General features: G+C 57.2%; 1 protein-coding gene across 1 annotated transcript in view; it reads right to left on the reverse strand.

Annotated features, from left to right (window-relative positions):
* PTPRF (protein tyrosine phosphatase receptor type F) overlaps positions 1-24,531 on the reverse strand; it is an 85,311-nt gene extending 60,780 nt beyond the window's left edge. Inside the window, 6 exon segments of the mRNA XM_047724208.1 lie at positions 1,738-1,879; positions 2,047-2,192; positions 10,301-10,436; positions 13,249-13,297; positions 17,361-17,437; positions 24,332-24,531. Of these exon segments, the coding sequence (XP_047580164.1) occupies positions 1,738-1,879; positions 2,047-2,192; positions 10,301-10,391 (379 nt within the window). The 5' untranslated portion in view covers positions 10,392-10,436; positions 13,249-13,297; positions 17,361-17,437; positions 24,332-24,531.
* Positions 24,532-24,749: the final 218 nt, after the last annotated feature.

Consider the following 24,749-nt stretch of genomic DNA (forward strand, 5'->3'; position numbering starts at 1 on the left):
CTTTTTTTTCTTTCCCCCATGATTTTCTTTTTCTTTCTTTTTTTTTTTTTTAAGATTTTATTTATTTATTTGACAGAGAGATCACAAGTAGGCAGAGAGGCAGGCAGAGAGAGAGGGGGAAGCAGGCTCCCCGCTGAGCAGAGAGCCCAATGCAGGGCTCGTTCCCAGGACCCTGGGATCATGACCTGAGCCGAAGGCAGAGGCTTAACCCACTGAGCCACCCTGGCGCCCTTTCCATGACTTTCTTAGTAAGATCTTTCCTTTAGCTTACTTTAACATAAGAATACAGTATATAATACATACACGAGGGATGTCTTAATCAAAGATTTTATATTATTTGAGCATGGGGAGAGGGAGCATGAGCAACGGCAGAGGCAAAGGGAGAAGCAGACTCCTCGCTGAGTAGGGAGGCCAACATGGGGCTCCTCCCCAGGAACCTGAGATCATGACCTGAGCCAAAGGGAGATGCTTAAATGACCGAGCCATCCAGGCAATCCTGATTGACTTCATGTTATTGGTAAGGCTTCCAGTAGATAGCAGGCTCTTGGTAGTTAAGTTTTGGGAGAGTCAAAAGTCATGCAGATTTTCCAGAGCTTGGCAGTGAAGGGTGTGTGGGGGGGTGTTCAGCACACCTAACCCCTATGCTGTTCAAGGGTCAACTACATACACAATGCCCGCCCAGAAAATGGACCCTAAGGAAATAACCAAGTGTCACTGGTAGAGGCAGGATAACAGGTGATTTTTACTTTTTCCTATGTGCTACTTTATACTTCTCAAATCTTCAACAGTGAACAGGTATTGTTACTGCAATTTTTTTTTTTTTAAAAGGCAACAATCTAGGCTATGTTTTGAAAATACACACAGACATACTCAGGCTGATGACTCCATTGTGGCTGGGGGCTGAGTGTGTCACTCCCCATCCCACGGTTTCCTGCGCCCCCAGGAAAGTGTTCTTTTCTCAGCCCTGGCCTGTGTGATCTGCCCTCCAGCCTCTCTAGATCACCCCGCCTTCTCTCTACGCCTTCAAACTCCACCCACTCCCCCCAAGCCGAACTGAACAACTGAGCTCCCTGAAAGGTCCCTTCTCTCTGGCTTCTGGGCCTTGGCACGTGCTGCTTAGGCCCCAACCCTGACTCCCATTTATCCTCCGGGCTCAGCTCAGACAACAGTTTCCTCTCCTCTGTGCTCCCCTAGCGGCCCTCATAAAACTTACTGGAGACTGTCTCAAGGGCAGGGCCCAGGTCAGATGACCCTCTGGACTTCACAGCAGCAATAGGGAGTGTTTGTGAATGAAGGCAGGAACCAGGAGGTGAGAAGACACTAAAATCCATAGAGTCCTAGTCCCCAGCCTGGGGTCCTTGTTCCTAAAGGCTACAGGGAACACACCTCTCTGAAGCCCCCTGCCAGGCTCCACAGAAAAATCACATCCACGGCCACAAGCCACATAACTCAAATGATGGACAACTGCAGCCCCACACACCAAGTCAGACCTCAGACCCTACCAGAGCAATGGCACGGCTCTGGAGGAGGATACAGAGACACCAGGCGCACGCTAGACAATACTGTCGCAGCCCATGACCATCCCCGTCCACATCTGACCTTTGCCGATGCCAAGATGGCCAGCTCTCCTTTCTGCCAAACACATGCCAGCTCACAGCAGGGACAGGGCTGGCTGACCGGCTCTTCCTACGCGCCACTCTACCCACCCAACATGCCACGTGGCTCCCGAGCACATACCTTCGAGAACGGAGAGTTTGGCACTAGTGTTGATCTCCCCCAGACTGTTGGTGGCTGTGCACTCGTAGATGGCTTCGTCCCGTTGCACCCGCAATGGCTGGATCCGCAGCACAGACCCTGCCCCGTCATCAAACTCGATGACCTGCCAGAGGACAGACACAGGGTCACAGCCCGCTCCAGCTCAGACATCCTCCCACATCCAAAAGGCCCCCGAGCAGAGAGATGAAGGAGAGGGAATGCAGGGCCAGGCTCTGGAAGAGGACAGGAAGACCATGAGCCCCGCCTGCCCCTTCCCACCCAAGGTTATACCTCAAAGCGCTGGGAGCTGACTTTCTTCCCCTTCTTCATCCATGTGATGCGTGGCTTGGGCTCCCCTGTGGCTTGGCACACGAAGGAGGCCACTCCTCCTGACAGCCCAGTCTGGTCCTCAGGGACCTTAATGAAGACAGGTTTGCCTGGAGAAACGGAGACACCGAGTCACCATGGTACAGTCCTACAGAGATGGCCAACACTCCACAGTCATGGGGGGAGGTGGTGGCAAGAAGATCTATAAAGAAAATATTAAGGGCAGCTGGGTGGCTCAGTCGGTCAAGCATCTGACTCTTGGTTTCAGCTCAGGTCATGATCTCAGGGTTGTGAGATCGAGCCCCTCATCGGGCTCTGCACTCAGTGAGGAGTCTGAGATATTCTCTCTCTCTCTCCACCACCCCCCCGCTCTCTCTCTAGAATAAATAAGTAAATCTTCAAAAAAGAAGAGAGAGGAAGAAAGAGAAAGAGAGAAAGAAAATACTCATAGTGACACCTGACCCTTATAAAGTGTTTACTACATGCCAGGCACTATTCAAAGAGCTGTAGCATATGCAGTGGGGGCTATAATTACGTCTGCTTGTAAAGAAGAAAATCCAGGCAGAGAGAGGTTAAGGGATTTATCCAACATGACACAGCTGGTTTGTGGCAGAGCTGAGATTTGAACCCAGGAGTTCTGATTCTAGAGTCCAGGCATTAATGGCTACACTCTGTCTCCCATTCCCCCATCAATTCCAAGCTCCAGGACAAAGGCATGCAGAGAGCTGTCTGGAAGAGCCCCAGCATCTCTCCGAGACTTGTCCCTCCCCCACTGCTCTCATTCTGGGTGATGGTACCTCCATCTACCCCACAGCTCAAGCCAGAAACCGTGACTCCTCCTCTCTCTCGGCCCCCACATAACCAGCAGTCCCAAAGGGCCTAGACACTCCACCTCTTAAGTGTCTCTGGACGTCTTCCCAGGTGAATGCTTTCCTGTAAATCTGTACCCACACCCGCCCCCACTAGCTTGGCTATTGCCTTCTGATACAGCTGGCCTGTACATCTCCCGCAAGGTGGCCACCGGGAGGCGGGGGAGGGGAAGGAGGAAGGGCCCCAGACACTGTACTGCCCTGCTCACATCACCTCTGTATGCCCACCAGGTCTGAATGGGCACACCTGTCCCTGTGAGCCCCACTCCCAGGGTCACAAGACCAGAGAAACCTGCTTTTATTAAGACATAGCAATGCCTCGTTAATCCTGACAGAGGATCCATTTCCAATTAATCAGGCCAATGAACAGCTCGAGGAAGGCTAATACCGTGAGAAATGACCTTTCAGACCACCTGCTCAGTGCCGATGAGCCCCGGTCTGACCTGACCCCATCCCTGGCACAGAAATGGGTGTGTGTGCCATGATGACACTCTCTCCCTAAGGACCCAATCTGCACCAAGAACTTCATCTCATTTAGTCCTTCGCTCTTGTTATTCCCAGTTTACAGGCTCAGAGAGGTCAAGTCACTTGCCCAAAGTCACCCAGCCAATGAGGAGCATATCTGAGACTTGACTTCAAGCCTGTATGACTCCAAGACACCTGGGGCAGAAGAGAGGGGCCTTGTGTCAGGGTGTGTGGCATGCTGTGGGGAGCTGGACCAAAGAAGGTGAAGGAGTGAGTGGGAAGTGAGGAAGGGGAGGGAAGAGTGCAGGGACCGTGTACAGGACACTGGCTACAAGAGGAAGGTACAGAAAAGATGGTGCCTAGAGGGGATGAGGGGCCAAGGGAGGTTTACATCTTGGTTTCTTTTTTGGTTTCCTAAGACATGAGGGACAACCTCAGGGTCCAGCGGAAAGAGCCAGGCGCAGTCCCCGAGGAGCAGAGGGGTCGGGGGACCACCGGGTCACAGTTACAGCTGCAGGTACAGAGAAAAGGAAGGGAGCCACCTCACTGAGCACCCCGGGGCCCAGGGAGGGTTTTATGTAATTTTTAAGCAAGTCACTCGTCATCTCTGAGCCTCCATTTTCTCATCTGCAAAATGGTGCTAGTGACCCAAGGGTCTGTGCAGACTCTCACTCATATCGTTAGTCTTGAAACAACAACATGGGTTGTCTTAGCATCTTTGACTGAGATGGAGAGCCGGTGGCTCAGAAGGCTAAGTAACGGATAAGTCACAGTGACGTGGGGGGGTGCTAGGGTTTGACTGGTGTTCTAAATCCTAAGCTCATCTTCTAGCACTAGCACCCAAGGCTCCATGGAGGATGGAAACTCGGCCCCACCTGACTGCCCTTGGAACAGAGGGCAGGAGGCAGCTGGGCCAGAAAAGCCAGGGGCAGCCTTGGTGGGAGCCAGAGTGGCCTGGGGATAACAGAGCCTCTAGAAACTTCAGTTTGCTTCATATTTCCTCTGCACTCTGAAGGAGGCTCCAGACTCTCCCATTCTATGGTGTTCTGCAGAACCTGTCGCTGTTTACTGGTCCTTTCAGATGGGTCCTCTCGCATAGGACTCTGCCCACTCAGGCTCCATGCACGTGCACCTCCCCCACACCCTGTGCAACCCTCTCCCACACTTGAGGACCTGCACACCAGCAGCTTCGTGGATCTCATCCTGCAATGCCATCACCTTAGTCCAGATACCACCTTCCCTTGACTGGACACTCTACCAGCCCAACAAGCTGTGTTCCTGTCTCTAGTCTTGCCCCCTCCGGTCTAATCTCCGTTCAGCAGCCAGAGTGAACTGCTTCACTCCTGATTAAAACCCTGGGAGGGCCTCCCACTGCTATCAAAACAAAATTTCAAGTCTTTTCCTTTTCATGGTGGACAGAGCCCTTCCAGGTCTGACCCCAGCCACTGTCCATCATGCCCCCCCCAGCCCTGGCTTCCCATCCCCTGGATAAACAATGTTCCCTGGGGCCTCAGGGCCTTTGCATAAGCTGTTCCTGCTGTCACAAACCTCTTAGACATCCTCTTTGCCTTTCCCGTTCCAGCTTAAGCATCATTTCCTCAGAAAACCTTCCTTGGTCTCCCTGTCATTGTCTCCTGCTCCATTAGCTCGGTTCCTGGTTTGAAGCTCTCTGGTCACTCCCTCTGCCTCTGTAATAGCACTGCTCCAGCTTATTACATAGTCCGTGTGTGAGGTTATTACTTTTCCTATGTTTGGGGCTAGTATGTGGCTCACAGCTGGTTCCCCACCTAGAACAATACCCCAGGGCAGAACAGACACCGTGCCTGCTTTGTTTCGGCCCTGTCCCAGGTGCCCGATCCAGCACCTGGCGCACAGTGGTGTGGAACAAATGAAGGAGTGACCCGACAAGGGATATGCTTAAGGAGGATGGAGACTGCAGTCCCTTCCACACCAGGGGGATGCCCGTTCCATCAGGGAAAGCAGTGCAGGGTAGAAACCAAACCCTCCTCAGCTCTTGCCTGGACGTGCAGAAACCAGAGGCTAGAACCTGCGGAACTGGAAGGGCCGGCGCCTGGGGGCGGGGCCTCCCCGCCAAACAAAGAGCCAGAAGCTGGGGAGGAGAGCCAGGTCCGGGTCACAAGAGAGGAGAGAGCAGAGAGAAGGGAAAAGGCCTGAGCACTGTCTGGAAGCTGGACGGGGCCCAAGGCCTGGGGCCACCGAGGAGGCAGAATCCCCTTGGAGGCTGAAGAGGAGCCAGCGCCCCGCCCAGCCCACCCACTGGCCAGACTGGCAGCGCCTCCCAAGCCTGGTGCCCAGGGGGCAGACTCTTCCCCTCCCTCCAGTCTCAGCTTCCCAAACCCACTCCCACTCCCACCCAGGGTCTCCTCACCCACCCTGCAGTCAAAGCCCAGCTTGTCCTTGTCCCAAAGCCCTGCCGAGCCCTTGCCCTTTTGGTTCCACAGGCCAGCTTCTGGGGAGCACACATCTGACCAGGTCTCTCCCCAGCTATAATCTCTGTGCTGACTGCAGTCTCCCTGCTGCTGTCCCCACGCGCGTTCCTGCTAACCTCTCCAGGCTCCACCTTCCTTGACTCTTTCCAAACCGAACTACCATGGGCTGAGTACTGTGCCTTGCACACAGCTTAGCCAGGGGACTTGCCCCGAAAGGCCAGGCCGATGGGCATTTCCTTGCCTTTGTGTGCCCTGCCCCTCTCCTGTACCCCACCCCCTGTGGGAGCCTGCCCTGCGTCCAGCAGCACTTGGGGTTCCCATTCCAGCACTGATCACAGCTACCCTGACTGACGACCGCAACCGGCATGCCATCAACGTCAGGCCACTTGACCATTTGGCCTCCTATTGACTCCCAGCTGGTGTTCAGAGAGGGTCTGAAGAACTTCTGACTTTCTGTACCCCTCCTGACCCCTTCCTCACTGCATGGAGGTTGGGGGGCCACACATCTCTTTGGGTAGAGCTCCCAGACTATGCCCAGGGACACTCTCTGTGCAAGCAGGCCACTGAGCCCACGCACAGTGGGAATGAGTGGCCTCATAAAGGAAACCAGTGGGCTAGCTTGGGGAGAGGGTGGGCATGCCTCTGGGTGACAGGTGCTTAGCCAGCCAAAGTGGGCCCCCCTTGGAGGCTCCTCCACCGGGAGACAGACTGCTATCTCATGCCTTCCCTGTGGAGTACGTACACACACGTGCACATGGGTGTACACGGAAGCAGAGAACAGACACACAGCCATAAGGGAGTGAGGGACAGCGAGGCAGGGGAGGGAGCTCCTGGAGGTGGAGTTCCCAGGCCCTGAACAGTCTAATAAGCAGGGGACTCATTAACTCTGGCTCCTATGACTGCTCCCGGTGCTCTCCAGAGGGGACCATGCTCAGAGACAGCCCTGGGTTCCCAGGGGACACACAGGGAGCCCTGGGTCATGGCCTTGGATCGAGGGACCACACACCAGGTACCAGGTGCCTTGAACATGGGACCTCAGTTAACCTTTCCAGGTAGGAATGATTACTCTCGTTGTGCAAGAGGGAAACAGGCTTAGAGAGAGCAAGCAATCTGCCGGAAGTGCCACAGAGGGCAGAGTCTAGGCAGGCCAGCAGGCCCTACCCACCTGGTGGCCCTGCCTACCACAAGGCTGGCAGGGCAGGGGTAGAACAGGACACACACCCCCTCAGCTACACGGGCCCTTGCCCCCCACCCTACCCCCACCCCGCCCGAACTGGGGCATCCTGCTCCACGCTCTTAGGATTCCAAGTCCCTGGGCTGTAACCAGGGACCCCGCTCAAAGCTGATCACCTGTGCTGCATCTCTGCCTCTGTCCCACACTGTCTGGGGACAAAAGGTTTTCACCCTGTGGCTCTCTCCTGAGCTCCATGGAGAAGCCCAGGGCTGTTCCTTTCCACAACCCTGACATCTCACCCCATTATGTACCACCCCGTTAGCAAATGTCCAGTCACCCTTTAGGGTTCCCTTCTTCCAGGAAGCCTCTTAGTGCCCCCACCAGGGGTTTAGGTCACGACCTCTGTGCAGTGCTGCCCCCCAACAGAGCACAGGCCAGAGTACCTCACACTGCGGGGTCCAAAGGCAGGCCCGTGCGGCCACCTGGCACCTGACTCGCACATTAGGGCAGTAGAGAAACCTCTTCCTGCTCAGGACTGCCTCTAGCCCCACGAGCTGCTTCCCTGAGAAACCACAAAGCCCTGCGCTCGGGAAACTGCCCAAGCCCTGCGTGCCTGGGTCTCCAACGGCGCTGACTCTGCGGCAACGCTGGGGCCTCTGGGCTCACTCCTGGCAGCTGCTTCTCCACCCCCCCTTCCCTCCGCTCCCTTCAGAGGCCAGGGCTCCCATTCATTTGTCTCGTTAAGAGGCCTATAGAAACACATTTGTCCGCTCCGCGCTTCACTGCTCTGGTCGTCAATTCTCTAGGGGCACCTGCCCTACCTTTTGTGGCAGCTCCGTCCACGTTTGCCCAGTCACCCCCGCCTAGAAGGCTCCCAAGCCCCTAAGCCTGAACACGGTGGGAAAGGTACAGCTCCAAAAGCATACATGGCATAGGGAAGTCTGTAAGACAGGGGCCGGGTCCCCACAGCTCCCAGCCCAGGCCACTCTCCCGTGGCTCTCTGCCTGGGGACAGAGCCTCACTCACCCTACTTCAGCATCTCCAGCTGGTTCCTACCTTCCAGACCCTGGGCTTTGGGTTCTCGGTCTCAGGGGACCAACATGGAGGTTCTGGGACTCTGCTCCAAATATTGTTCCACTCTGCCCCCCAAGTGGCCCATGACCCAGACTGCTGGAGGAAGTGTACAGGAACTGGTCAGGGAAGAGTATTCCAAGCAGAAGCATCAGGAGAACAGGAGCCTGGGGAGTGCATGGGCAACAGAGAAGTCAGCACGGCAGGGTGAGGGGTGGGGCGCAGGGTGAAGGATGAGGCTGGCAGAGGCTGGAAAATGCAGGGCCTTGAGAAGCACTGAGACCCCTAAGCTTGATCCTGGAGGCAACAGGGGAGGAGAGTGAGGGATTTTAAACTGAGGGGAAACATAGGCTTTCGTTTTCAACCAGACTCTTACTCTGGAAAGAAGAATGGCTTATGGGGGAACCGAGGCAGGGAAGCCATGGGGAGGCAACTTCGTGTAAAAACCCAAAAAAGAGCCAAGGGTGGCTTGGGTGAAGGCAGTGGAGGGGAAGGGGGATGCATTCCAAAGATGTTTAAAAGTGAGAAACAGAAGCTGGTGATGGATTGGACACAGGGGATGAGACAGGGAGGAGGCCCCGGGGTTCTGACTCGGTGGGGCGGGTGGTGATGCCTTCGCCAGGAGAGTGAACACAGAAAGAGGAACAGGTCTGGGGGGATGAGGGGACGCGTCAGGGCACGTTTGGTCTGCAGCAAGAAGGGAAAGCAGTTAGTCTCCCAGGATGTGCTGTCTGCAAGGCCAGCTGGGCGCTCCTCCCTTGGCCCTCGATCTCCTGTCCAAAGGCCACGAGACTGTCCAGGGTGAGGTCGGGGAGCAGGACAGTACTTCAGTGTCCAAGGGCGACTGACCACACCTGAGTGTTGACAAGCCTTTGCCTCCCAGCCAACGTCAGAGCCACACCCAGTGACTTCCACCCCAACCTGCCCATGTGGGCACAAGCTCTCCCCAGCAGCCCCAGCCAGGCCTGGAGATCACCCCCACCCCGACGTGGGCCTGCACCTCAGAACTCCCAGTGCCCTTCACCGCCCCCTCCCCCAACCCCCAGGGGGAACAGGCTCCCCTTCCCGGGCCCTACTAGCCCCACCAGGGCCCAGCCTCAGAGGACAAAGGGCGGGGTGCCCTGGTCCCACCCCTCTCCAGGATCTGGTCCTGAATAATTAATGAGCCGTTAGAGGAAAAGACCTCCTGGGTGGGGCAAGGAGAGAGATCTGCGCCAAGACACTTGGGAGTGGGGGGTGAGGGAAGCCCTATGGCCTGCTGACCCCCAGGTTGGCCCTTGGCCACCTCTGGGCTCCGGACAGGCTGGGAACAGCCCCTTCCCCCAGGGACCTTGGCTCCGACCTCACCCCTCCCAGTCGGCGTGCAGATTGGCTCAATCTGCCCTGTGCTCCGCCTCCCACCAGTAACCAAGCAGTGGTAACCATGGTGACGGGGCGGGCTGCGGCCAGTCTCATAGTGCCAGGCAGGGGGAAGGGCAGCAGGAAAGGGATGAAAGTTCGGAGTTGGATTTGGGCAGGGGACAATCTCACTTACACACACACACACACACACACACAGCCCAGCTTCCTACTGACCAGGTGCAATCTTCCCCCCCATTCCCTAGGCCGAGAGGCTGGGGGAAGGGGTCTCCTGCCCCTTGGCCTAGAAGGCAGTGGGGAAGGGGAAGGAGGGCCTCAGTGTCCCCACATCTGAACCCCAGGGTCCGGCCCAGGGAAAGGGCTACGGGGGCTCTGGCTTCTGATCACTCCGTGGACCTGTGGACTCCGCCGGTGTCCCATTCACACACCTGTGCACGTCGCTTGTGTACCACCCCTCCCATTCCCACTCAACTCTGACACAGCTCACACTGCGTCTTCTGGACAGATCTGCCATGGCAGACACAGTACACGCCTAAGCACGTCACCCGATGACCACATGAATCCTGGACATGTCTCACCCCCGTTCCATAAAACGGGGTCACACTTAGCCATGCCCCACCCTAGAGTGCCTTAAGGGACATGCAGGCATTCCACAGGCAGTTCCTAGGAAGCACGGTGCTGGAGTACTTCTTGGGGGAGGTTCTCTAACAGTAGGGGGTCTAGGGGGTTGTCTAAGGATCCTGCTTCCTGTAGTAGCTGCCCTAGCTGCCCGTATCCCCCACCCTAGGATCCTGCTAGGAGGAATGCGCAGCTTGATGGATCAGACTTACTGTCACCATGGGCACCTGCCACCAAACCAAGCATCACAAGCGCGGGCACAAGGGGCACCATCGTCTTCCCTGGAGCTGGCTCAGGGGCCATCCAGGGCCCCAGCACCAGGGCCAGCCACAGCCCAGAACAATCAACCTGTGATGGAGAGAAGGGCACAGCCAGTTAGCCGGTATCCAGCGAGGTCCCTACCGCCCATCTGTGCCACCTCCTAGCCCCCACTCACCACCCAGACCCTGCTCATCCTCACTGACCATCCAAAGCCCGGTTCCACAGACACAGCCCCCTCCTCGACCTTGGACTGTGCGATGACCACCCAGACCCACAGAGCCCTGTGACCACCCAGGCTTCTCATGGATCCCCCCACCTCAGTGACCCCAAGGACAACCCAAGAGTCACACCATAGGGAGACAGCACAAGAGGCCTTCAGGTCATTCTCTAAACCTGAGTAGGAGGGCAGGGGGCCACTGAGACCAGAGGATGGACAGGGCTGTTCTGTCCCAGACTGTGAGTTTCCAACCTGCCTCCATTAGGAGACCCGAATGGGGAAACAGGGTCAGAAGACACAGAGACATACAGACCAAACAAAATAAGACAGAGACAGGGAGCAGTGAGAAGGTAACTGACCCATGCAGCTAGGGGGACCCATTGTCTCTTTTCGCCCCCGCAGGGAGGGAGGAGGCAGTGGGCCAGACCCCGCACGCTGAGGACAGGCCCCAGAGCACAGACTTGTTAGCAGCAGACAGGATCCAGGTATCAGTGGCTTGAAACCAAAGCCACAGCCCGTCCAGGCTCGCCAGGACATGCTCTTGACAAGTCGTAGCTGCCCTGCCTGGCCACCCTCGTCCTACCCAATTCCCATGGCACCTTCCCACTCCAAGAGGAAACCCCAGGGAGGCCCTGGTGTGGCCAGGGATAGGGGTGCTGGACCTTCAGATTCCACCCGTACCTCCTCTGCCCCTGCCCTAGTGGCCCAGGGCGGATCCAGCTTCTGGGAGCTGCTTGCTCAGAACCACCTGCCAGCCTGAGCCAGGCACCTGTGCACAGGGAAGGCTGTGTTTGGGACCGGTGGAACCCCTCCCAGGCCTTTGCTCCTAGGGTTCCTCTGGCAGGTGTGCCCTCCCAGTCTGCCAGGCACCTGTGTGAAGCCACAGCACACCGACTGCACCGCTGTCACTCCACGGCCCTGATGATGCCCCTGCAGGGGGCTTCAGGGAATCCCCAACAGCTCCCACCAGCTCTGCTCACACTTCACTCTGAGCAGGCGGCTGGCACATAAGAAGCCCCTTGCTAATGCTCTGGAAGCACAGCAGGATGCAGAGGGGCCGGGGTGATGACGAACACCCCCGGGCACCCCGCAGTGGTCCCAGGGACTCTGGGGGGAGAGTCTAGGTTAGACTCAGGTCCCAGCTGGCCCACAGTGGTAGGAGGATTCGCAAGGAAGTGCCGGGGCCGGGCTCGAAGACGGCTCTGCTCCTGCCTGGAACTCGAACTCTTGTCTCAACGGGGACAGTCAGAGGTCAGAAGACTGGAGGGCGGTAGGTAAGCAGAGGTGCTAAGACAAAACAGGCAGGGCTGGGAAGTGGGGCGGGGGCTGAGCACAGAGGGCAAAGTGCGGGAGATGTCCTTTGTCCCAAAGCTGGCTACAAGCCTTAGACAGCAACAAAGAAGCAAAGGCAAGAGAGCTGAAGGGGCACAGTGGGCATCCGACCCCATTTACGCCATGCCTGGGATCACAAAGTTCTGGTGGCTGAGACCAGGAGAGAGGGGGTCCCCACCATGATGCCTGGTTCAGCCGGTCTGGGACAGAGGTCCCACTGAGCTTGGGTGCCACGGCGCTGAGGTGAAGCCATGGCACCCACCATAGAAGTCAAGTTCTAAGGCAGACATCCGGCAGTGAACTGGCCAGGCTGCGGCCCCCTGACACAGTCATCCTGTCGCCCCTGGTACAGACGCCGTGGGTTTACAGCTCAGGGGTGGGCTGTTGCACCAAAGACGGGGCAGAGGGGGCTAGTCCCAGTATCACGGTGTGCCACGAGAGCATATTCAGAGAGGCTTGGAGCCCCCTCCCTGGGGCAGACCCCATGGGGGTGGAAGCCACAGACACTCACAGCATGGGGGTAGATCTCCCTGGTATGAACTAAAGGTGATAAAGGTACAAAGAAGGGAGATCATGGAGGCACAAGCGCACAGCCCGGCAAGCAGGGCATGGAACGCCCCAGCACGCATCTCATGGCGGCGCATCCCTGTCTGGCTATGGAAATCAGATCCCTAAACTCTTGGGTGGGCACATCGTGGAGGTGCGGCCGTCCAATCCAGACATCACAGGAGAGTAGACAGAAGGTGCAGACATCCTGGGGGTGGAGCTACCTGACAGACATTATAGGGGCGGAACTTGCCAGTACATTATTATGGGACATACCCCAACCCTGACACAGACATCGTCAGGACAGCTGTCGAGGGGCCCTAACTCCAGAACAGAGGTCCTGTGGTGCAGTCTAGGATATGATTCTGGCCATGGGTGTCAGGAGAATTGGGGCCCCGATAAGCCACTCCCCAGTGTGAGAAAGACAAGTGACACTGACTTGGGGACTCCAAGGGCCCCCTGTGTATCTAAGTTGGGGATATTTGCACGCTATCCAGATACACAAAGCAGGACAGACAAAGGTAGAGAAGTTGAAAACAAAGATATTCCCTCTCCAAAGAGCTTCTCCTAGAGGTCCGTGGACATAGGGACACAGCTACCCAGAGACTGGAAACACTGGGAACACATGGGCAAAGACACATTCTCAGGGGACTGCTCCAGCAATCATACTGCCGTCTAAGCCAGGGGTTTTCGGGTCACCAGTTCCTAGCAAGAGCGAGCTGCTGCCCGCCTCTGACTCTGGAAACACAGCCTGCCCCCAGCCCCGGGGCCCCCTCCTCCGAGTCCTGGATGCCTGGGCCTCACCTTAGTTTAGACCTTGGCCCTGTCCCTACCCCAGAGTGCTCCAGGTCACCTGGGGGGAGAAGGTGGGAAAGGAGCAGGGAGGTGAGGCTGATGCTAACCCTGATGGGGTCGCCGAGCACCCTCTGAATCCAGTGCGACAGTGTTAAGAGCCAAGTGTCCACTCCCCCCAGCATGGCTGGGTGAGTCTGTGTTTCTAACAACTGAGACGAGAACAAGGCCTGAGCTCTTGACATTAACGAAGGCTTGTCTCTGAAATGCACTGTGGCCCATTGGTCCTACCAACTGACATACTGGGGCAGGTAAACAACTCCATACCGTATGACATTATAGGAATATAGCTGGGTGTGATTTTTCTACATTCAGAATGGTTTGGATACATCCTTCCTTTGATACATCAGTGTAAGGCTGGCAAATCCCCTTTCTTAAGAAGAACTGTCCTTTATTCTCAAATTGTGTTTTGGTGTTAAAATGTCCTTTCTGGTGTGCAATAAGGGTGGTAGCCGATAGCAGTATTTTCTATAACATCCTTACCTGGCCAAATAAAAAACTGCCATTCCCGTGTCTGAGCCCCAAGTACTTCTGGAAAGTGTACTGGTTCGCAAAATCAAAGAGCCTGCGAATCACTGCTCTGAGGAAAAAGGAAGGGGCAGGCACCACACCAAGCCACAAGACTCAAATAAGAATGTCCTGGAAATGTATGTAACAGAGGCCATGTCACCTCCAGGCAGCCCGACCTAAGCACCCCTATCAGCCTCAATGGGTCCCCCCAGCCCTGAGAGACCATGTTACGCCAGAGACGGCGGTGTTGGGGGGTATCCCTGGCTGGAGAACAGCTGGGATCATTCTGAGTCCTCTTCATGAATATGCAAACACAGATTGATTTGTTTCCCTTGGGCACGTGTTATTATTCACAAATATTAATTAGTCTCCAAATACCACCTGTTCCTACAGCTCCCTACCCCCAGAGCAGGACCCTGGCTCCCTGGAGGCTAGGGCCCCAAAATGGACATCAACAGGAGAAGGGGTCCCCAGGGCCCCCGAGAGGAGAGACCAATGCTTGGGTAAGAGAAGCCCGAGGGCAGGGAGGGCAGGGAGAGCCGGGAGCCACTCACGTTCAAAGTGGGCAGCTAACCGAGCCCTTTTGTCATGTCCTGGACAGTTCACCGCGTGGCATTGCAGCAGCGGCCGCGGAGGCGGAAACAGGCCTTGTTACACTTGGGAAGGAAAACCAACATGTTTCCAACTCTCACCAAACCGACCGCGGGATTATGACGGGAATAAATCAGCCTCAGCCTCGACCCCAGCCCTGGGGAAGGAGGCAGGCAGCAGGAGGCAGCTTCCCTCAGCCGGCCAGGTGGCCAGAGCCTGTAAGCATAGCTTTTAAGAGCCGGCCCACCCTCCCACAGTGGGGCCCCCTACTCTCTTACAGCCCTGGGCTCCTTGGGCTCCCCGGGGAATGGAGGGGGAACTTAGGAAGCACAACCCAGAGTCTCTCCAGGCGGCATGAGGTCCAGCAGAGGCACCTGCCTACAGCTATAGCCCCACCAAGCCACGAGCCCTCCAGTGCCCTCCCTCCGGCAGCAGAACCTCCCTGGGGTGAATGCTCCCCAGCACCTCCAGGCCTCAGCACCTGCTGATCCCCCTACAGGGAGGAACGCCCTTCTCCTGCCCCCAGCCGTGCGCTTACCCCTCAGAACTCAGCTCGAATGCCGCATCCCTGTGAATCACCCCTGAGTGACCCTCCCCAGTTTAGTGAAGGCAGCAAGAGGTGGTGTTGACCAGGGATTCTTTTCCTTTTAAGATTTTATTTATTTATTGACAGAAAGAGAGAGCACAAGCAGGGGAAAAGGCAGGGAGAGGGAGAAGCAGGCTCCCTGCTGAGCAAGGAGCCCGATGTGGGGCTCAATCCCAGGACCCTGAGATCATGACCTGAGCTACCCAGGCACCCCAGAACAGGGGTTCTCAATCCAGGGTGATTCTGTAGCCACCCCCAACTCCTGTGTGACTAACGGGCAACGTGTGGAGACATATTTTGCCACCGAGACTGGAGGTGAGGGGCAAGTGCTACCAGCAACTAGCAGGAAGAAACAAGGCATGCTGCTAGATATCCTACAGTAATAGGCCAGACCCCTGCAACAAAGGATTATCTGGTCCAAAATGTTGATACTATTGAGGTTGAAAATGCTGCTATAGACAGCAAGATCCTTTGCTGACGTAGGCCAGGGCCTAGTCCAGAAGCCAGTGAGCACCTTGGGCCCTCCACCCAAAGACATCCCAGCCTGGCTTAACTCTTCTATCCATTGTCCCCGGGCCTCAGGATCGTAGAGCATCTCCCACTCCCCCTTGAAGTCAGCCTTGCCTCTGGAAGCCAGGTGTTACAGGACATCTTCCACACCCCTTCACATAGGCCATCAGCAATGGCCTGCCTACAAGACAGAGAACTCTGCTCTCAGGCACCTTTTTTGCTGCGAATGGGCTCCCAGGTAGGTCAGACCCAACATCTGCGGATGGACAGGTGAAGGGACACATGCCTCCCCATCTGGCCTTTCCCACCTGTGACACAGCCTTCCTGCTGCACCCTCCACCTTATCCCGATGCCCACTTAGTCATGCATAGGACCTGGCCCCTAACAGATCCCCAATACGTGCTCATTCCCTTTCTCTGCTTAGGCCGAACCCATCTCTCATGACCCCTCTCATCAGCTGACCGTGCAGAACTATTCAGTGGGCCCTACTGGGCCCTGAGCCAAGGGGTAGGGAGATGAACAAGACAGCCAAGGGCTGGGCCTTCCAGGAGCTTAGGGAAAATGGCCCAACCAGAACTCATCCTCCCCAGAACCATCCCCACCCCCTGGTCCCCATCTTAGTGACAAGCACTACCACGGACCTAGTCCCCCCAAGCCAGTCAGTCCTCCTCAAATTCTCCTTCTTCTTCTCCCCACACAACCAACTGGGCAGTAAGTCAGAATTTGCACTGCCCGGAGCACCTGGGTGGCTCAGTTGGTTAGGTGCCTGCCTTCAGCTCAGGTCATGATCCCAGGGTCCTGGGATCGTGCCCCACATTGGGCTCCCTGCTCAGCGGAAAGCCTGCTTCTCCCTCTCCTACTCCCCCTGCTTGTGCTCCCTCTCATGCTGTGTCTCTTTCTGTCAAATAAATAAATAAAATCTTTAAAGCAAAAAAAAAAAAAAAAAAAAAAAAAAATCTGCACTGTTCTTCTCCAACCACTACATGCCAGTGAGACCCCAGGAGCGTGGACCTCTTCAGGGTGCTTCCTGTCTCAGCTTGCTCCTGTCCACCCTGCCCACAAACAATGCCACCCGCCCCCACCCCAGCTTATAAGAACGTGAAGGCAATCATGGCCCTCCGGTGCATTCTACTGCTTGATTCCTTAGCAGACGCACAGACAGTGTTTCAGGACTGAATGGGTGGGCAAGCGGAGAGACGGATGCACGGCTGATGCTTCTCCGCGCACGGACCTTCAATGTCTCCGTACCACCCACAGGAAAAAGTCTATAGAGTCTTTATTTAGCTGGACACCCAAGGCTCACCACGCTCTATCTCCAACCCCAACCCACCTGCTCTGTGCTTCCCGCAGAAAGGCAGTGAGAAAAGTGAAAGAGACAGGGAAGGAAGTGCCCAGATCTCGGGAATGCCTTGCTCTCTCTACTACAGCCTCCAGTTGACGGGAACAAATGGAGAAGCAGACAGATAACAGTGTAAGTCCCAGAACATCACCCAGAAGCCTATTTCACACCTACAGCAGCTGATGAGCTGGATATCACTCCCCACCCACCTCCATCAAGCATTCTGGCCGGAAACCCAGGCATCACCCTTCACACCTCCCCTCCCCGCTCATGTGCCACATTCAGCCCTTTGCCATGTCCCATCTCCTCCATGTCCCTATATGGTACTAACGTCCCTTCTCTCCACCTCCATCACCACCTCCCTGGTCCTTCAGCATCCCTCAGCCGTGTGCACCCCCGACTGTGTCATGTGCCCAGTGGCAACTCTTCCACGGCTCCCCGCCAGCCTGCATCACAGTCCCAGCCACTCAGCCTGGCCATAGGACCCCTCTGCGGCCCGGCTCCTGCCACCTTTTGGGGCACACTCACCAGGTCTCTGCTTGCTCACGTCAGTTACTCTTGGACAACCAGCACTGAGGGGAGGGCACCGGGGTCTCCGCTCCTTCCTGGAGAGAGAGGAAAGCATGAGAAAACACCAAGAATGTCAGCACAGCAGAGTAGATAGTGACACAGAAAGACATTCAAAATCTGCTGTTTATGGGAAAAAAAAATAGGTTTTGAAACTATTCATGCAGGACATTCCCCATTCAGTAAAAATGCCCATCGTCTCTACTTGCTCACTCACTCTTTTCAGGACTCCTGAGCATCTACTATGTGCTGGGCTTTCTTCCAGGTACCCTAGTATGCTGCGAGCAACACGCAGACTAAGCCCCCACCAACCCTGCAGCTAGCCCCCCAGCGACCCCCCCCAGTTAGACCCCTCTGGGACCCCTCCAGCGGAGCAGAGGCCCCTCCACCTTTGCGCCCCACCCCCAGCTCTGGCCTGCCAGCCAACCACAAGAACCTCCTCTTCTGATCCTCAAATGTGCCCCATTTTGTGCAGCCTCCAGCCCTGTCAGTGCCCGAAACACACTGCCCGAACGCCTCTGCCAAGCACCCCTTGGATTGCGGAGCCGATGGCACTTTCTCAGGGAGACCTTCCGTGGTATCCCAGACTACATGCTTGGACTCTGCCTAGGAGTAGTGGCCACAAATGTCACCAATATTTTTTTTTAACTTATAAAAAAGATTTTAAGAGTGCCCAGGTGGCTCATTGGGTTGGGCCTCTGCCTTTGGCTCAGGTCATGATCTCAGGGTCCTGGGACTCAGTCCCGCATCGGGCTCTCTGCTCAGCAGGGAGCCTGCATCTCTGCCTGCCTCTCTGCCTACTTGTGATCTCTCTCTCTCTCTGTCAAATAAACAAAATCTTAAAAAATTTTTTTTTAATTTATTTGACAGAAAGAAAAACAGAGAGCACACAAGTTGGGGCAGCAGCAGAGGGAGAGGGAGAAGCAGGCACCCCGCCAAGCAGGGAGCCTGACGGGGGTTTCGATCCCAGGACCTCAGGATCAAGACCTGTGAGGCAGATGCTTAACTGACTGAGCCGCCCAGGTGCCCCGCGAATTTTTTTTTTTTTTATATAATTGCTGAGTGGTGGCCGAGTCACGACCATAAGCCGCGCATGTGCCCGGCTCAGTTCCGTGTCCCCAGCCCCCAGCAGAGAGCAGGCATGTAGTAGGTGCTCCCCCAGGATATGCCGAATGAGCGGATGAACACATGAATGAGCGCGCAGAGAATACCCCAGCTCAGAAGAACCACACCAGCATACGCGCAGCCCTCAAAGAAGCTTCAGCAGCAACATTTAGTTTTGACTTTCTGCTTCTCTATAATTTTTTAAAATGAAGGTGTGCCCCTGGATGCCTCCTCCGTTGGCACACACACAGCCACACAGCCCGGCTCTTCCCTTCAGAAGCATGGGCGCCAGCCCAGGTTGGGGTGGGGGGTTGGACATGCCCACACAGTCTTGTCACCACCTCGCCACCGTTCAGTGACTTGACGCCACGGGGCCCACTTGGAACACAGCAATTGCCCCACGCCTCCTCCTAAAACAGACACTCAGGGATGGGGGTCAGAGGGTGCCCTCGCCAACACCTAGCCAGCCTCCCGCACCTGGGAACTGTCCTCCCTTGAGACTGACCACCTTTGCCACCACGGAGGATGTCTTCATGGATGGAGAGGCCAACATAAAGGACCACAACGGGCCTCACCAACCCACCACCGTCCCAGGCTGACCCTGCAGCTCACCCCGTCTTGGGCCGCTGCTGGCCCCTGCCCCTGCCTGATCCAATAGCCCTGGCCCTCAGAAGGGCTGTGCACCTCCCTCCCTGGGTCCACTGAGTTTTCTACAGCATTCCCTGTGGCCGCTGCTCCCAGCACATAGGCTGCTAGGCAGGTCTGGCCAGACAAACCAGCTTCCACGTCCTAGACTCAAAGGCTGGTTTGTCTGGGGACGCCCGCCGGGGTCTCATGCTGCCAGATGTGGGCTGTTGGCTCCTCCATTGCTCAGGGACCCAGGGGCAGAGGGACAGAGTCTGAGGCAGGAAATGGGGAGGGTCCCCTAAGCCAGTTGGCACTAGGGGCATGGACCTAAACTGACCAGGAGTCACACCTGGGAGAGGTGTATGTTCAAAATGGCCCAGAGGTGGGTAGGTCAGAGAACAGATAAAACTTTGCATTGGGGAAGACCTTAAAGTACATAGAACAGCACAAGGGCAGGATCCTGGAACAGCCAGAACAGTACCTGGTACCACACCAGTCCAGGATCAAACGGGCCCCCAAACAGCCTGGACAGGCAATCAGAATCACCCTTCACGGTCACCTGCAGCAGCTCCCAGAACCACGCTACACTTATGCTGGGACGAACCCAGAACAATCAGGACCACCAGATACACCCAGAAGGCCAACTGGAGAGCTACTCGGAAAGGGCCTAACTGGTACCGAACCCAAGTCTGGAATCCCTCATTGGCCCCCAGAAAGGCCTTGGAAATGCGGAGGTGGGCGGCGATGATCAGGATCAGGTAAGAGGCCTTGGCACCCACCCACAGCTGGCCCCCAGGAGGGCTCTCGGGCATGTGCCACAGCTGGAGGCCTGCCTGGCAGCAGGACCAGAAATGCCGTGGCCCCTCCAGAGCAGCGCCCAGGCAGGTCCTGTGGCTACGCCAGGGATGGTCCCCAGAAGCAGCAGCCAAAACACTGCTGAGCAGCAAAAACCACTGCTCTCAGATCTGGAGGTGAGGGACACGTAGAGACCTGCGCATCAAGACCTCAGACGCACAACCTCATCAGACACCCAACGCCTGGGCGGGGAGGGGGAAGAGGGGATGGAGCACACTGAGGCCTCCAGTCTCACTCCAGCCCACCAGAAGGACAAACAAATCCTAGCAATACACACGCTCCCACGGACAACAATGAAGGCAGGCAGCTGGGGGCCAGACGCTCTCCTGGTTGAGCTCCCCCAACCCACGAACCTCACTTCAGGATGGCAAATACTTTAGGAGAGCGGGTGCCCTCCTCACCTTAACATGGTATTGATTTAAAGGCACCCCCTCGCCAGCCCTCACCCCATGAGTCTGAGGAGAGTGGGTCTGCAGCACCCTCGCTGATGGTTACCAGGACTGCCTGCTAATACCATTGAGTTATCGTGTTCGCTAGAGGCCGGGCCCTGTTCTAAGCACCTCCTGCATACCCAACCTTAATCCTCACCACAACCCCACTGGGCTCGGAACTGTCTCATACCCCACCTGACAAAGGAGAAAATGGACTCAGAGACTTAAGCAACTTGCTTGGGGTCACACTGCTAGTCAGCGGAGGGGTGCCTCAGCGGTCTGGAACCAGAGCCTGCACTAGTCACTGACAAGCACAGCCCAGCACTCTCTGAGAGACATCTCTGCCCTTCTTCTGCCCAGGTTTCTCTCCCAAACTCCAGAGCCTCATACCCAGCCCCCTCCTGGATGTCTCCCCTGCCCACAAAGGAACTCAAATGTCCCAAGCATGTCAAAGACATCGTGTCCAACCGTGACCTCAAGTTCATTATTTCCCCCCACCCCCCAATCTACCTCTCCTCCCCATCCCCAGCTCAGTGATGTTGCTGGGCATAAAGGCCCCACCCAGTCACTCTCAGGAACCTGGACCCCTACCTCTTCCTTCCTCTCTTCTACCTCCACGTCCAATAGATCATTCTGTCCTGATCAATGTGCCTTCATGATGGCTCCATGCTACTGCCCTATCCAAGCCACCATCACTTCTCACCCACACCCTCCTCACCGGGCATTCTGGGTCCATCCACTTCCCATAGCCACGGAATCCTCTTCTGGAAGCATCAGTATGATCCTAGCACATTCCACGGCCCCAGCCCAAGCTTTACGTTTTCGGCCTCTCCCTTCTATGTTCTCAGAATAAAGTTACAGCTACTTACAAGACATTAAAGGCCCTCTGGGATCTGCTATACCTTAGAATTCCTCAAGACCTCTGAGTCTTCACTCACACTATATTCTCTGCCTGGAGTGCTCTATGTCCAGCTGGAAAACTCCTGTTCATTCCTCAAAACCCACTTCAGATAGCCCCTTCTCAGTCTCCTCTGGAACTCATCTGACTTTGACCCTTAAACTCCCCAGCCTTGTGACTTCAGCTCGGGACCGCAGCTGCTTCAGATGAGCTGATGCTGGGCTCAGCCTCGGCAGTTCCTGCGGGGAGGGCTGCCTCTTCCACACAGCGGCTAGTCCCCTAGGAAGCAGGGCAGCCTGGCTGAAAGTGCCTAGCCCAGTGTCTGGCACACAGTCGGCAATCAATAAGAGGTTAGTGAATTGCTCTGCATTCCCATGATGCAATCTATTCCCCCTGGGACCATGAGCTTCTCAAGGGCAGGGCCCTAGCTGCAAGCTTGGCCCAAGCACACAACAGTGTCAGTCACACCAGGCGGGCCTGCCATTGCTGATTATGCACTGCCACACAGTCCCTTGGATTCTCACAATGGCCTGGGGACCCGGTCAGGGTCAGATTAGCTGTCCCATTTCACAGGGGGTGAAACTGAGGTGCAGGGAGGAACAAGCTGGAAAGTGGAGAAGCTAGGACATGTGTCACAGTTTCCATCAAAGAGGCCTGGGTCCCCCCACTGAACTCCTATTAGTCAGGGCCGATGGGAGAGAGTGGAGAGATCACAAACTGCCAGGGCCAGCATTTTGCTGCATATCAACCCAATTCCCCAGAAAAGCTTTCCAGCCCATCTACTCTTACTGTAGCCATTCCCCTCCAACTGCTTCAACAGCCCCCAAATCAATGCCCCAGACACCACCTCCATGCTCACAGTGTGAACAAGGGAGAACAGAGGAGGCCAGGAGCTGCAGGAGGAAGGACAAGGAGGAAGGAAGCAATAATATTAAAACTATTTCCTTGTTAAAGAAAAGAAAGAGGAAAGAGAAAGAACAACTGGAGAGAAAAACAAATCTGCAGACACATTTCAGATCATAAGAGGGAAACTGAGCCAGCCAAAATTTACAAGAAAGTATGTGCAGGGGAGTGTGCTAGACTAGACTGTGAGCGTGCACACACCCTTCCCCGGGCTGTGCGAAGGGGTGCTGTGAGGGCACAAGCGAGCACACCGAGCGGAGCATGGGCATGCGAGATACCTGAGCTCCAGCGGCTGGGCAGGCCCCGGTGTGCAAGAGTGAGGGCAAGAAGGCAAGGGGTGGGGAGGGAAGCTGAGTGCAGGAATGAAGGGGTGTGTGTGTGTGTGTGTGTGTGTGAGAGAGAGAGAGAGAGAGAGAGAGAGAGAGACTGTGTGGCCTGTGCCTGGGGCTGCGGATGTTGGAGGCTGTGCTTAGGGAGTTACACCTGCTCCTTCTTGAAGCCCTAGGCTCATTCATATAATCAGTGAAAAACAGGGATTTTCTTGCTCCCTGAAGCAAGAGTTACTAAGGCGCCAAGCATAGAATTTTCTGAGATTTCCTCTCAGAACCCTCCTCTGGATCCCATCAGATTTCTCATGCCTTCTAAAGGATCTCTCAGCAGATCCCTTCCCAGGGGATCCCTCACCATTGAGGATCCCCCGGAAAGATCCTCCTGGATCCTTTCCTAGGCCTTCCACCCCAGTGCACTTTCCTGGATTTTCTGGCCGGATTGCGCACCAGGTCACTCTGGATCCCTGCCCTTGTCTCTTCGGGAACCAAAGTGGAGCCTTCATCACCAACACTCAGCAGTCCAGCCTCCTAGGCTCTGCCTGGCCGCCCTCAGGGGAATCCAGAGAATCCCCTCCCTTCCAGTTCACAGCTCAGGTACCGGGCTCCTACCGCCCAATCTGCTCCACCTTGGGGGGCCCTGCACTGCGCGGTTGGGGGGGGTTGTTGAAATGGGGAGAAAGGCTAGCCCCTCCCCCACCCCGGGGTGGAAGAACCAGAGAGGCGGCATTCCAGAGAAATGAGGAGGGGGCCTAGCAGAGCGCGGGCAGAGATCCTGGTCAGTGGGAGACAGAGACATCGAAAAGCCAGTATGAGACGAGAGAGAGACAGGCTCAGAGATGGGGACGGGAGTACAGAGACGCGGGGAGGGAGCCACACACAGCGGGAGAAACCCTGGGGCTGCGGGGGGTGAGTCTGGGAGGCAGTGACACAGGGAGACAGAGATAAAGAGACACTGAAGGGCACCGAGGCCGAGACACCGAGGAAAGCAGAAGCTGAGCCTGAAACGTGGGCACAGCGATGAGGACCGGGGCACACCCGGACGAGACGGGACGGGACGGGACGCGGGGCGGCGACTGAGTGAACTTTCCGGAGCGGGTCCGAGTGGACACGTCCTCACGGGACAGGTCGCTCTGGGGCCTTCAGGTCTTCGCGCCGGGGTGGGGGTGGGCACAGCCCGCCCGGGCCCCTCCCGTAACCGCGCCGGCGACCGAGGCAGGTGGGGGGCTCCAAACTCGCGCCCGGCGCACCCCGGGCCCGCACGTGCGCCGGGGCCGCGAGCGAGACGGGGGCGCGTCGGCTGCGGCTCCCCCGCCGGCTGGGAGGGGGCGCCTGTGCGGCGGGGGCGGGGGCGCGGCCTGGACCCGCCCGAGCTGGGGTGGCGGTGGGAGGTGGAGGGCCGCCCCCGGAGCGCGGCCGCGCCGCAGGGGGGAGACGAGGCGGGCCCGAGAACGCCGAGCACAAATGCAAAGGGAAACTTTGCACTGGGGGGCGCGGGCTGCGGCTCAGGTGCGGCGCGGAGGGCGGGGAGAAGGGGGGCGGCGAGGGGCTAGCCAGCCGGCGGCGGCGGCGGCGGGGGGGGGGGGCGTCTGCCGCGGGGTAAGCGCGGGGAGGAGCCGCCAGGCTCGAGGAGGGGGGCCCAGCCGAGGCTGCGGGCGCGGCAGGTGGGGGCGCGGCCCGGCCTTAGCGGCGCCTCTAGCCGGGCTCGGAGGACGCGGGGAGGGGGCGGCCAGAGCCGGGAAGGAACCGACGCGGAGGGGACTGGAGGGGGGCCCGGGGGTCACTCACCGCCTATCCAGGGGCCGTCGGTCCGCATGTCCCCCCCCCAGGCCGCTGGGGCCGCTGCTCCCGCTGCTCTTCTGCCGCCGCCGCCGCCGCCGGGTCCCACTCCCGCCACCGCCACCCAAGCCGGAGCTGGAGCCCTAGCCGGAGCCAGAGCCGGAGCCGCCGCCTCTGCCGCCGCCGCCACCGCTCCCGCCGCTCCCGCGCCAGCTCCAGCCGCGCGCCCCCGCTCGCGCCCGCGCCCGCGCCCCTGCCCCTGCCGTGCGCGTCCCCGGCGCCGCCCCTCCCCTCGTGCACTCTCACTCGCCGAGCAGGGGAGCCGCGTAGGCCCAGCGAGGCCACAACCCAGCCCTGAGTCTAAACCGACTGGAGTTCCAATATTGGACCAGAACCCCAGTAACGAGCATGGACAGATCCAAACCCC

This window comes from Lutra lutra, chromosome 4 (assembly GCF_902655055.1).
Source record: "Lutra lutra chromosome 4, mLutLut1.2, whole genome shotgun sequence".
In the NCBI taxonomy this organism is placed as follows: Eukaryota; Metazoa; Chordata; class Mammalia; order Carnivora; family Mustelidae; genus Lutra; species Lutra lutra.